This window comes from Trachymyrmex cornetzi, unplaced genomic scaffold (assembly GCF_001594075.2).
Source record: "Trachymyrmex cornetzi isolate Tcor2-1 unplaced genomic scaffold, Tcor1.1 scaffold723, whole genome shotgun sequence".
Classification (NCBI taxonomy): Eukaryota; Metazoa; Arthropoda; class Insecta; order Hymenoptera; family Formicidae; genus Trachymyrmex; species Trachymyrmex cornetzi.
In genome coordinates, this window is record NW_017300052.1 from 41,852 (window position 1) to 56,236 (window position 14,385).

The 14,385-nt window shown below is 32.3% G+C and overlaps 1 protein-coding gene across 5 annotated transcripts in view; it reads right to left on the minus strand.

Annotated features, from left to right (window-relative positions):
- Positions 1-14,385, minus strand: part of LOC108767727 (skp1-protein-hydroxyproline N-acetylglucosaminyltransferase-like) — a 185,348-nt gene that overhangs the window by 23,941 nt on the left and 147,022 nt on the right. The window contains exons 3-5 of one of the 5 annotated variants that reach the window (XR_001940452.1): positions 5,133-5,793; positions 1,779-2,095; positions 1,626-1,702 (exon numbers count right to left, since the gene is read on the minus strand). Coding sequence is in view for 3 of the 5 variants with exons in the window: in XM_018517731.1 (XP_018373233.1) it covers positions 1,454-1,647 (194 nt within the window). In the remaining 2 variants the exon portion in view is untranslated. Of the gene's footprint in view, positions 1-1,453; positions 2,096-3,160; positions 3,385-5,132; positions 5,794-14,385 lie in introns of those variants that run through there. The other 4 variants (XM_018517731.1, XM_018517733.1, XR_001940451.1 and 1 more) reach the window with 4 other exon arrangements.

A 14,385-nucleotide genomic window follows, 5' to 3' on the forward strand; every position in this document is an offset into this window, starting at 1 on the left:
ACTTTATTAATAATCTCTAATTCCTGGAAGTTGTATGTGCTAAAATGTATATAATAGCAACTAATCTTATTATAACATTAAAATGTAATTTGTAAATTTTACAAAACGTCTTGTAAATATTTTGTATTAGAACATACAATTTTTTTATTGTTTATAAAACGTCTTTTGAATATATTAAACATTCCTATCATTATCAATAATATTTAGGTTGTCAAATTGTTCTACTTTTACAACATGATAAAATTTTCGATAAAATATAACAAAAATTTCCGTACAAGGCAAAAAATTTTTTTAAATATTTATTTGAAAAATTTTATAAACTCTTAACAAAAATATCCTTTGCAAATTGAACTTTTATTTTCCCGTTTTTTTTTTTTGCTAAAACATTTGACTCATGCTGAAACAAAATTGTTCACTATGTGACCGAGTACGCGACGTTACTAATAGAAAAAAATTTAATGTCATAATCCAGATTAAAAAAATAGATTATTTGGTTTTTATGGGAAATCCTTCAATTGTATCGTGACAATTTAAGACACAAGAGTATTTTTAATTTAGTATTTAGACTAAGTTTTATCCAAAAATTAGTTCATTACTCACAGTTATATACTAGAATCAAATGTAATTTAAATTAGTGACGTAGCTTAAATTCATCAATAGCAGAACTGTTTCTTGCGTGTTAAGTAACAATTGTTGGATATTATAATAGTGCCAGTGCTACGCTATGCTGTGTTATGTTATTGGTATAAAGCAAGAAACTTCAGTTATATGTGTTACGTTAATATTAACATTGTTGCAACCACCTCTTGAATATGCTAATTAACTGAAATGAGGCGTAACACACGGAGTTCTGTATGATATACGTAAGCTATATTAGCGTGAACAAAACATTTTAACAGATTGCCGATGGGTTATGAGATTTGCCGATCTAGGATAATGTAGAAATTTCCCTAGCCTGTTATTAGTGTGAAATGAGTAATTGCAACATGGGCGACCTACTTTCTGATATTAATCAGTAATTATTCAGCAATGTACAAATAAACATCATAGAGTTTTGTTATTAACAATTTACCTCAGTAATAAATAATCTAACGTTACCTTTATTGTTATATAATATTTCAATATACTTACTGGAAAACAATAATTTGCCCAATAACAGTTTATTCCTCAACTGTCAAAAATGTTTGAAAAAAATCACGAAAAATAAAGAAAGATTTCAAAAACTACCAACATGTAATTGTCATGTATGTGCAATCACACATTACTATTTACAGTATTTACCAAATTTAATAATAAAACAAACAAATTACTATTGGCTATCTAAAAATAAGTTATCTCTATTGTTCTAAAAACACGATTGTGTTTCACTTAAAATAAACAATACACAAAAATCCTTTTTGTAATTTTTTTTTTTGACAACTTGCAATATAAAAACAATAGAAAAAAAACTCACGTATTTTCCTTTTGGTCGCCGTTGGCAGAGTGCGACGGGGACGGCTGGGTCTGCTGTTTGGAGTAGGGATGGTGATGCACGTTGTTGTTATTATTGTTGTTATTATGCATGTGCACCTTGTTGGCGTTGCTGTCGGTAGGAGAGCCCGGCGAGATTTTACCCGCCAGAGCATTTAGCGACTGTAGCATTTTCATGGGAGTCCGTTTGGCAACCGGATGTCGGTGCCTCCTTCGCTCGGTTTCGTTTATCCTTGAGGAAGACAGGATTATTGTACGCTTGCGGTTTGAAGGCGTCAACCCTCAAACTCTACAGTACGTGCACGAACAAGCTACTTCTAGGGTCTCGGGCGAACTACGACCAGCACAGGACACTCTCGATTCACGAATCACGTTCGCGCTCAGAAACGAATTGAAATCTTAGCACGAGGAGCACACACTCATCACGTGGATTAAGCACACCAACAACACGAAAGCACGCGGAAAGACTAGTCCCGTTGAAGTCTTGTTCAATTCGTTCCAGCGGTGACTGATAGCGATCGATATCCGACCTTTCGTTTCGTATACTTTAGAATCCAGACGGATATTAGAGCGTCTTTTGAGATCCGTTGCAACACGATCCAGCTGTGGGTGCGAATACGAAACCCTGTGAACAAGTATCAATGATTGATAAGAATCATATCTACATCCACGGATAATTGTATGTAATTATATTATCGAAGTATGAATTAAATCACTCATTAAATTTAATCAATTTTATACCGCAAGTTTGCTTTCAATTTAAAATTCTTCCCGACTGACACAATACAATGTGCAATGTTACTAATACGAACTCATTGTTACAATAATAATTAAAAATATAATTAAATCATATCATGCATTTATTTTTGTTTCCACTTAATGTATTTTAATTCTCCGCATTATTTTTGAAGCCTCGTATTTAGAGATTGAATTAAAATTAATTTTTGATGAAATATATAATATTATTTTTTTATGCAAATCAAAAAATTCATGATCCATCTTTATTCCCACAATATCTGCTTCTTAGTTTAATCTAATCAAAAAATTTTATAATTATATACAAATATTTCAAAATAAAAATATATCCAGCCAGATGTACCAAAAAAAAGCAGAAATATACTTTCCTTCATTCATTAACTAAAATTCAATTGAAATTTTGTTTTATTAAACTACTGAATGTAACATATATAAATGTTAGAAATAATATAACTCATATAACACTTATTAGAATAATGCAACACGTCTGTTAATGAATATAATGTTCATAACAAATGTGTAAAAACTTCTGTCAATAAATGTAATATGTTCAACTACTTTTCTTAATAAGATCTTGGCATATTATCGATAGCAAACTTCGGCATTGTGATCCATTCATGCGGTAAAACATGGTAAAGACGAGGGAAACGCGGAGACAAACGTCGAACTAGAGAACACGGGACGACACCGTAAAGAAAAACTGGCTAAGCGGGCGCGTGCGTTGTAAACTGCTTTACAACGAGTCAATTAAAAGTTTAAGTTTAATTAGAAACTCGAGTCATGTGTGCGATGCGCAAGCGAGGATGGGAGAGGAGGCTGATTTCGTTGCCCGTTCACCGCCCAATTTTCGCCCTTCTCCTTTCTATCTCTCACTTTCTCGCCTTCGTAGTCGCCTCGCCTTTCCCATCTGCGTAATTCCCGAGTCCCAAATTACCGGTCCACGAACTCTCTTTTGTTTCGCGCACATCTCACAGCAGGTCAAGTCCTTAAAAGCTCGCCGCGCGGAAGAACGAAGAATGTGGAAGATACGCGCAATAGGAAGAAAGTGATGGAGCTCCAGCGGAACGATACGACGGCAGAATCCGTCGCCTGAGAATTCGAATTAGTTTCCGACTTGGCGCAAAAGAGCATTTACCGATTTCCCGTTGCAATATAGAACGAAACTCTATAGAAGGGAACGTCTTCAATTTTGGCAAAATCAAAGCGGGGAAACTATAAAGCGGAAAGATGGATGGGATTTAAAATATTTAAATGTGTCAAATATCAGGAGCGTGTTTTTTAGATTTTGCACGAACTATATATCGTATAGTTACTTTGACTACTCCATTTATAAATGATATTCGTAACTTTAACTCTTACCCTACAAATATGGGTCACTAGTGACCGAGCGATGATTCCTGTTCGTGCAAATTTCTTTGAGTCTTTCGGTAATTGTAAATTATACTACATTTAATTATTTTCCAAAATGAAGTTCCGATATTTATTTTAGAAAGTTGAAAGTATGTTGGTGAATTTTTAAAGATTTTTTTAATCATTCTGAATAGGTAAAAAAACGGATCTAGTGACCCTCGTTTGTGGATGAAGCACCAAATTGTATCTTGTACGATAAGGGTTAATATAATTAAGAAGAAAGATCTCAAATTTAATTTAAAAAATAGAAAATAAAAATTATACTTTATTTATTACTTATATACAATTTAAAGTCTACAATAAATTTAAGAAAAACATAAAATTCTAAATGTTATTGATCTGTGTCTGATTTATTGTTAGAAAAGACTGTTTGCGGTTTTGTAGGATTTTATCAAAAATAGATAATGTAATTTTTTATTTAATTGGGGCACTATATTTTTGCTGTTTTCTAGCTAAAATTTAATTAAAATTGAACTTTCAATCTCTAGCAAGTAAAACCATGCAAAAATACGACAAGAGAGCTATATATATAATATAAATTCACAACTTTTCTCAATCTATTAATCGTTTTAAATTCAACATTGCGAGCGATTCGGTGAAAGCATTTGTATGGTATTTATCATTAATTGTGAGATAAAAAAAATTTACCGTTGGTCACTAGTTGTATAAGCGAAAAAAGATTCAGAGTTAAAGTAATTTAAAGTAAAGGTTCGCGTTGGTTTTACTAGGTCTGTTCTTATAAAACCAAGAGAGAATTGAATAGGTACTTGCGAACCTGCCACTACGCAACGCGGAAGGAAGAAAAGTCGAGTCGACGCGATGGGTGTAAGAACTCACGGTGAAGAGATTTTAGCTTCTTGCGGATTACATTTGAAGGTCCGTCGAGGGCAAAAAGATGAGGGCGCAGAAATACGCTAGTTTAAAGGGAGCACGAAGTGGAGTAGTAAATTCGTGGTGACGAGGGATATAATTACCGGTACTACAGCGGTTGTCGAATGTCAAAGAGATCGCACATAATTTAACACATGAGGCGGAAGCTGTACAAAGAGCATGATGCGGTGGGCGGAGAAGATAGAGAGAATAGAGGCGAAACGGAGCACCGTTCGCGACTTGCGCCGTAAGCGACAGCGAAAAAGAGAAGAGAAGAGGAAAAAAAATGACAGGATGGAAGGAGAGCGGAGGACAAAGAAACCGTATCTTGATATGCTACACCTAAGCCTTTTGTCCTGTACACATTTTTGCCTCTCCAGTCCTCTACTCAACTCTCCCCTCACTTCTTCTCGCCCATGCTCTTCCGCGCCTTCAATGTACGTCGACGTTCTTTGTCGCCGCCCACTTAACGCGCTAAAGCGTCAAATTAAAAACTCGAGGCACCCTGGAAAACAACGATTAATCGCTCCCGAGGCAGTGATTGCCCGTTATCGTTCTTGCTCATCGTTGCGACTTTATAGCGCGTTTCCCTCGGTTTTTCTTCCACTGTGATCGACTTTCTGTACCTTTCGGACTCACGTGATACCACTGGACACCTGGCCCGGAAGCGACACTTTCAAGATACCTCCTTGGAGCTGTAGAATGATGCGTGAATCGCGAAATTACTGCGACCTGAGCGGCGCGACGATCTCATCGACGGCACCTGAGTACTACGACTGACGACTCGACGAGCGCAGTTGCCAACCATCATATCTCCGGATAAGCCTTATCGGTAACCAAAGACCCCACCCTTCGTCTGTGGAACGCATCCCTCGGGTGCCTCTTTTTTACAGCACTCGCGTATTTTTCTGCCACGTCGATAACGAACCTCACATTTGCAATCTTTTCGCTTACGTTATTCGCGTGTTGCGTTTTTTTTCCTTTTTATTAAGATGCACCCGAATCCACCTACGTCAGACACTATTAGACGTTGGACACGTGGTTCGAATCACCAGCTTATCCCGAATCGTCGACGTGGTGGTCTTTGGAATGGCATGTAATCGTTCATGCGCGATCCAGACGCGTCATGACGACGCTTGGCTTGTTTTGGATAGATGGATCGCGTTAAGGAACACGTTTCTCACGGAGTTCCACAATGATGATCATTTCTCTTCCGCGATATCACTTTTGATCCATGGAGAATGTGGAGTTGCGTCGATTTTACGACGTCGCCATGTCAATCGTCATCTGCAAAGAATGTTCACCAGTTAAGAATACTATTTTCTTATTTTAATCAAACGTCGTTGAAGTCGTCTGTTTGAAAATCGCAAAGTACATATAACTTTCGTACCTCAATTAAATTGAGATCATTAAAAATAAGAAATATATTTTTATTAATAGTGTATAAAAATATATTGTTGAGATTTTATTTCCTAAATATCCATAAAAAATTAAAAATTAAAAAGAATTTTTTAAAAAAAGATAAAGAGCTAACAGAAAGAATTCCGCCGATTTGAGAATAAATCAAATCGGAAGAAACGAGAATTTAACCCAATTAACATTTCTATGTACAATTATACATACATAAATTGTAAATTGTCAAAGCAAGACCAGATAATGGTCCTAAAATGTCTAAAAGTTATGTTAAGAGCAAAAGAATGTTCGTCAATATTTTCTCACTACCAGGCCAAAGCGATGAAGCAGACACCGACCGGCGTTCTTATAGAGATTAGATAAGACGTGGAACGCTTCACTGCAGTGACTTGCATAACGACACGGCGACGTAATTGCCTTGTGAAGATGCTGCCATCGAGGAAAGCAGCGCAGTGCATTCGTGGGTGCAACGGCACAAGAAATATTTGACGTTTATTGTATTATTGTATAAGTAAGTGTCCGACAATATGCGCGTCAAACTGCTAAAAGCAGCGAAAATATTTAGTGGACGTACAGCCTTACAGAGCCGTTGCCATAAATTATAACATTAGTGCTTTGACGATCGACTGAGCGACACTCGTTACGTGTCTTTCAAATTAAACTTCCGTAATCCAAGCAGCGTAAGATTTTGAAACAATGTCTGAGGTTATCGCGCAATATTATATAAGTGCGTCATGTGGTATAACATTTGACTGATAAATATAACAATCAATACTGTTGCAGCTCCACTAGATTGTATTGCGTAATACACAAGCATCGATAATAAAATTGCAAAAATTTTTTTCATCCTAAATTATAGTTATATGGATACAGAATATGAAACGTGATAATCTTTTTAATATTGATTTTTTGAAAAAATTAAATCGTAAAGATAAAATTAACTATATACCTAAAATAACTACATAATATTAATAATTAGTTGTAAAAATTTAAACAATTGTATAATGGAAAATTAGAATTTTCCGATTAAATCTATTATAATTCTGGTTGAGATATATAATAAAACTTTGATTGATATGATTGGAATCTTCTGATTCAGTTATTTTTAAGAAAAAATTTTTCTCAGTGCTAACTTCAAAAGTAATATAACATAAAAAAATTTCATTTTTAGCTTATTGCCATAAATGAGTTAAAAAAACATTACTCAATCAAATATCAAAAGAAAGCTAACCTCAACTTCATAAAAAATCGTCAAAATCCTCATAATTTAAGAAGCGTGATTTTTTAAAAATCATCAAAATTGTCACAAAAAGGCACTTTTTAAGAACTGTGGAATGAAAAGGACAAAAATGATATTTGATCACGTTATAAGAACACTTGGATATGATTTGAATAGTCAATAATTCTTTGTTAAATTAAAAATAATTTTCCCTTTTTTTACGAAATTTCATTTTTTGAATTGTGTCACGTTTAAAGCAAAGAAACGATATGTGTGCATGCGCGCGCGCGCGCGCGTGTGTGTGTGTGTAAGTATATAAAATTATTACTGCGTGGTTTTCCTTTTGATCTTCTTTATTTAATAATAAATAGCTTTTGAGAAAAACATAAACGAGATTATTTCAGATCGGAATTTGCAAGGCGAACTTTTCTGCATATTTTATAACTTTATTACGTCATTTGACAGGTATAAATAATAACAGATCGATGAGTAATATCAACAATCAAAGGTTCACAAAATAATGAAATGCGTTATAACAGAGCATTATTCAATATAGCAATTAAAAATTCGTTGCGATTGATATTGTGCTCGTTCGCATATATGATGTATTTTATTTCGAAATTATATTATAAAGAGGAATTGATAATTGTTATAAAGGAATTGTTGTCGAGCCGATAAATACAGTAAATACGAGTAAATTTATATATTTAATTATACAATATTTTCATCGAGACAAGCCCTCTGAAAGTTTCTGCAGGAATAGCCGTTATATTCTAGCGCCACAAGCTTCTGAAACGAGTTTCGGAAGCAAAATTTGTTCGCCGAAAGCAAAATAAAGCATTGTATTTCAACAACGAGAAGTTTTACGTCATACTTGAGTTGATGGAACGATTCGCTATTCCTTTGTGTAAAAACTTTTGTGACTAACTGTTAAAAGTAACATAAGAAGAATGATGGTAACAGTCAATTACAACGACAAAATTAATCAAATCAATGAAATTTGTAGAAGAAATATAATAGAAAAGCACTTAAATTGGATGTGAAAGTATGTGTAATTTAAAAATAAATACCAATAGAGCATGTAACTGTAATGTATCATAATAATATGATATGACTAGATGTACAGTTGAAATTATTACGAGTTTATCGATCGAGAGTTATTCTACGTAATATAGTGTAGAGACATATTTGAAACACGTTAGGCGTAAATAACTGGCAGATATAAGCAGATCTGTAAGCGAAGTGTACGCCTAGTTCTCGTCCGAAATAACAATGCAGGCGGTAGGATAGTATCGTTATTGCATAGCTAAGCAACCATCACTTGTTTGCCAGAGCGAAACAGTCCCGTTTGCGAACCGACAAAGAGGTATTGTTCTTTCGAGGGATCTCTCCAGCACGCTTGGTTCCTCTACTATTTACACGGCCTAACTCAACATCATATCCCAAAGTTCGCGCGGCTCTCCACGAATAACGTACTTCAGGACAGTCACGCTTCGCAAGAGCATCATATCTCTAATATGATTTATCTAATTTATCTATTTAGCTCAAACTTTATAGGTACAACAAACAACATTTATCAAAAGACAGTACTTACATTTGTATACGAAAGAACGACTTTGCTGAAGGATCTAAAAATTTAGCTACGTATTGTGTAGATCTAAAAATAAATTTTTTGAACCATCAAAATAATAGGGTAGGAAATTCAAACATAATGAGCAATGCTGCAAGAAGTTTTTACTTTCTACAATCGGTTTGAGTGTTCTACATAATTATTTTGATGGTCTAACAATATTATTTTCAAATGTATATATGTGGTTAAATTTTTTAACGATTTTAGCAAAATTATTCTTTGCGTGTAGTCACTAAATATGTAATAGAAAATATTAAATAATACAAAACGAAAAAAAAATTTCCGTCTTTTAATTTTAAAACTAAGTTTAAAGCAATTCAAAAGTTGTACTATCTTTCCTTAATTTTTCAGTTGTTATACATACAGAATACGTATATTGCTATTTAATCAAACATTCTTTTATAAGTACATATTTGCAAAAGAATGTTTGATTAAAATCCATAACTTATTATTAACGTTAAAATATATAACAGTCGGCATTAGCAGAAAATATGTCGATGCAATGAACATGACACACAATTCCTATAATATCAATTACACATATAAAATGATTGAAAAACATATTATAAAGATATTTTCATCATTATTTGAACACAAATCATCGTTAACTCTTTCAGCACCGACTTCAACAGAATCGAGTGCAGAAACAATGAAAGTACAAGAACTCGTGAGTCTGGCACCATTCACGAGAACTTTCCGCAGAGTGCCCTAAAGTCCAGCGAGTCCAGATAAGTTATCGTCCCAGTTGAATCTCGACAACAAATCTCTCGGGGGTAACAGCGTTTTATCCAACACGAAAACGGGACTGACCCACGAGCTTCTCGAAAGCAGAGGAATTTTCTGAAAGTCGTTTGCGAAAAGTACGATGGTTCAATAAGCATTTGACGACTCGACCTTACAGGATCAGTGATTTCACCGATTGTAGCAGAATTCTTACGAGAGAGACGCAATTTTTATACTATATAGTATACTATTCTATATAATATACTAAAAGTGATATAGTCTGATATAAAATCTAATATACAGAAAAATCTGTTCATACTTCACGATCCATAATTTTCGGTACCTATAATACATATTACTAAATTCTTGCGCTATCTATTTTGTAATTATTTATTATGTATAAAATACAGATATTATTAAAAAAAGTAAAATATTAATAAATATATTGCGTAATATTACTGTGAGGTTTAATCTAAATAAGATGTATCAGAACAATTATTAGAATAAAATTATATTACGATAAATTAATATTAGATAAATAATATTAAATTAAAATCGATAAAAGATAATAAACATCGAGTAGCGAAATGGTGTGTTATTCGAGAGAGCGAGCAGAGCATCAGAGCGTTGAATGGAACGAAGGCGTTCAGACACAAATTTTGGAGTCAGAGTTTAATTAAGTGTAATAAATATTTCTTTCGTCTCTCTCTCTCTCTCTCTCTCTCTCTCTCTCTCTCTCTCTCTCTCTCTCATACCGACTTGTTCCTTCAGTTTACCGGCTTCAACTCTACACATTACTATATTACCCACATAGCAAAGTTAATCTTAGGTATGTATCTAAAGAGATTTCTGAGTTTATCTTCTTAGAATCGTGGAATATTACTGGGATATATTGAAGCTATACATTCGCTTATCTATATGATATCCATAGAAGTCTAATGAGTAGATATCATTAGGATATATTTACATAACAAAATTTAATCTTACAACTATATTTAATGGATATCTCTAAATGTCTTTCGTAAACTAATTTAAATATCGTTGATAATATATTAAATATATAAAATATTACTATAAATAGTGGAACACAATAACATTATTATAGATTCTATCTAAAAAAATATTGAAAGAAAAGATAATTATGTTTTGACCATTTCTTTCTGACGCTTTAAAAAAAATTTAATTACAACTTATTTGATTAACTAAGTGTAGTTTCTATCCAGTTTCGACAGAAAACAATATTTTGTACGATGATAAGTTAAGTATAAAGCGTTATATTACACATCTCTAATTTGCTTCATACTAAATTAAATAAAATCAGTACCTAATTAAAGCGAGTAAATTAATATTTTTAAAACATAAATATTACTAAAATAGATTGATATATGTTATTCATATATGTTATTTGAAATAGTTGTATTTTGTAGTAATAATATGGTATATTAGTTTCGTTTCATCATGTCAGGAGGAAAGGTAGTGTCTTGGTACTAAGAACATATAAAGATTAGCTTGTATATATAAATATCTAAAAACTTTTTTAGATGCAATTATCTAGGAAGAATAATAATAAAGGTTCTAAAATTATAGAAATTGCGAAAGTAGATAATCCTTTATAATCTTTTTTCATTATATTATTTTTAAAACTATTTTTAATTCGAAATAGAACAGAATAAGAACATTACATTAAATGTATCACAACTACAAATATTCTCAGATAATTTTAGGGATAATTTTATAATCTATATCAATAGAATCACGTCGATCAAATTAAACCATCCTAAAATGAATCTATACGTACTATATAAGTAGTCCTAGTTAAATTTTAATAATTGCATATTTAAGAGTCGAAATTTAGAATGTACAGAATAATTGCATATTTAAGAGTAGAAATTTAAAATGTACAGAATAATGTAATAAATTCTACCTTAACTTTTTTTTGATAATAAAAGAATTATTCATCTAAAATTATCTTTAAAAATCGTATAGTGTAATAAAATTTTTTTATAGAATCTGCATTGTAATAATTAATATAGTCACATAGTCATACAGTAGATCTATGAGAAGCACGGCATTTGTTAGAACGACGATAAAATTATAATTATATGACATTACATTTATGTAGAATATTACGTGCGTTATATTATTTCGTTTTTGTGCGTCGTAATAGCGCGTTCATTTTTCCTCGCTCGGGCAAAATTGCGCTCATCGCGCCCCATTTAGTAAATGCGTCTCTGACCCGATTACAAATATTCCCGCGATCGAATCTTTTCCACCAACGTACCGTTTAATACATTAAATACAAATACTCGTTATGCAACTCACATTTACATCTGAACGCCATGCAGGAATATCGTATATTTGCGATTGTAAAAGTTATAACTGTGAATGTCCGCGAGAATTCCAATGCGCACCGGAAAAGATACTTCACCCGATAGAAATACGGTGGATGGTACGGAGAGGGATGCAGAGTGTGAAGATGAAAAGTTACAAGAATGTTATTACCGCCATGAATTGCCAAAGGCAGGTTGCGTTTTCCAACCCGTCGGAAATGTTCCCCTGCGGTTCGCAGCTCGCGGCATGCTTTTTGCTCTTCAAACTTGTTCCATTTTCTATATCGAAATGCGATGCAAAATCTCATCGAGAGACATGGACGTAATGCCATATAAAAATGAATATATACGTGCATAGGTAGAGAAGTATTTGTACTTTCGAAAAGATTGACAGAGTATATCAAACCAATGTAATGGAAAACGGTTTTATAATATAACAATATAACGATCAATAATATTTAAGAAAATGTTTTAACATATTTTTATCATTTGTTCCTACTTGAAGATATATTATTATATATTAGGCAGGGGAAAAAGTTTCTTCGTCTTTAAAAAAATTATTTTACAAAAGTTTTTTATTTGTTGCGAAATTTTCGTTATAATTATATCATATTCACTAAAGCAAAGTTTCAGCTTTAAGAATCTGTTTTTTAAATTGCAGTATGATGATTTTTATCACGGAGCAATCAAAGTCAGAATGCTCCTTTACTTAACTCACGAATAACCCAGAAATAAAAAGTCATAGGAACATTTAAAAAAATGATTTTGTAGGAAATACTTCAAGCTTTCACGATAGGTAGTCGAAAATTTTCGTAATTTTTTTTTGAACACGTGAGAGACCCCCAAAGTGAAAAGAAAATTTTTCATCTTTTTCAGCTCATAGTTTTAAAATGTAAAAATTAGCAAACTCACAGAAACTAAAAAAATATAGTAACCTTTCAAAAGTAGAGATTTCAAGCTCTTTTTTTTAAATTTAAATTTCGTTCATTTTTTACGAAGATATTATATATACAATTTTGAATTAAAAAATTTTACGAAGAAACTTTTTCCCCGATCCATATTATTTCACAACATATTAGCAAAAAGAAACAGAAATTCTCTCTACTTGTTTTAAAAAAAGAAATTTTTACAAATAAGTAGGAAGTGTCTTACACGATCACAGTTTATTGTTAATGTTTAATATTTTCTGCGAGAATTTATATATACATTTTTTAATTTTTCAAACTACGAATTTTTTAAAACTTTTTTCTTATTAATCGGTCTGATATTTAAAATTGTGTATTATTATGATCAGTTATTTGTATGATGATGATTAAACCACGTTATTCTATTAATATACGATTCTCATATTCCTATAAATTGCAATAACTAATTAAACATATATCTCTATGTCACAATTTATACTTGCTAATTCATGTTCGGTAATTACACGGGAGCAATAATTTACGATCAAATTTAATTATTATATAATTGTTGTTTAAGATTATACGTATAGCAATTATAAGCCATAAATTACTTTAACACAGTATTATTTTCAATTAAGTATCACTTTGAAGATATGGATAACGATAAAATCGCGCATAAGCTGAAGATAACTAAAGTTCGTCGATATAATGGCAATTATGAATGCAACCATAACAGGAATACCACAGACTGAGCATTATAGTTCACCGGATATGTCGTTGCGGATGCTATGTAGCAGGTGTGCCGCGCTATTCGCCAACTCGATGACGATGTGTGCTCGTTATTAGCAAAATTGCGTGAGCTAATTGACTAATTAGAGATTAACGATGAATGCTAGTTCTGGATATATTGATGGATTACTGTTTTGGACCAGCAACGAACGGCCATTATGACGTAGTTTATCAATGTGTCTCAACTGTGATATTAGAATTTTTTTTAAACATGTGCTGCACAACAATGTAGATAATTAATGCAGCAATATAATATAATACTATCAAACAATTATATCCTCGTTACCCATTATTATATATTCTACTATTATAAGTATACAAGTATAATAGTAATTTATGTATATGTACTATATGATATTCCATCTATGTACTCTATTGGATATTTGAATGAATATTGTATTTCAGAATTCTAATTTTGTTTTCATTAGAAAATGATATAATTAAATTTTTAGATGTTTATCAATAGTGCTGCAAATATCACTGCTACATAAAAAATATATATGCAAATATAAATCATCTGTTAATAACGTGTGTAATAAATAACTTTGATGGGGATCGACTTTTCTCTGATAAACGAGATATATTCATAGGTACAAGCTACCGAATGACAGCAATGCCCATTACCGATGACACAACTAATTAATTAGTGATTAGTGACGAAAGCTCGGTCGCCCTCTATATTGATGGATTGCTGTTTCCGGTCCGCTACGATCATACATTATACCAGCGAGTTCCAAATAGTCATATGAGTTGATCGATATCAGTTAAAAGCATCTCGCTTCATATTCAATACTCTGTATATTATGTCGAGCTTCAAGAAACAGAAATATATATATACATATTCGATTTTATATATATATTTTATATATA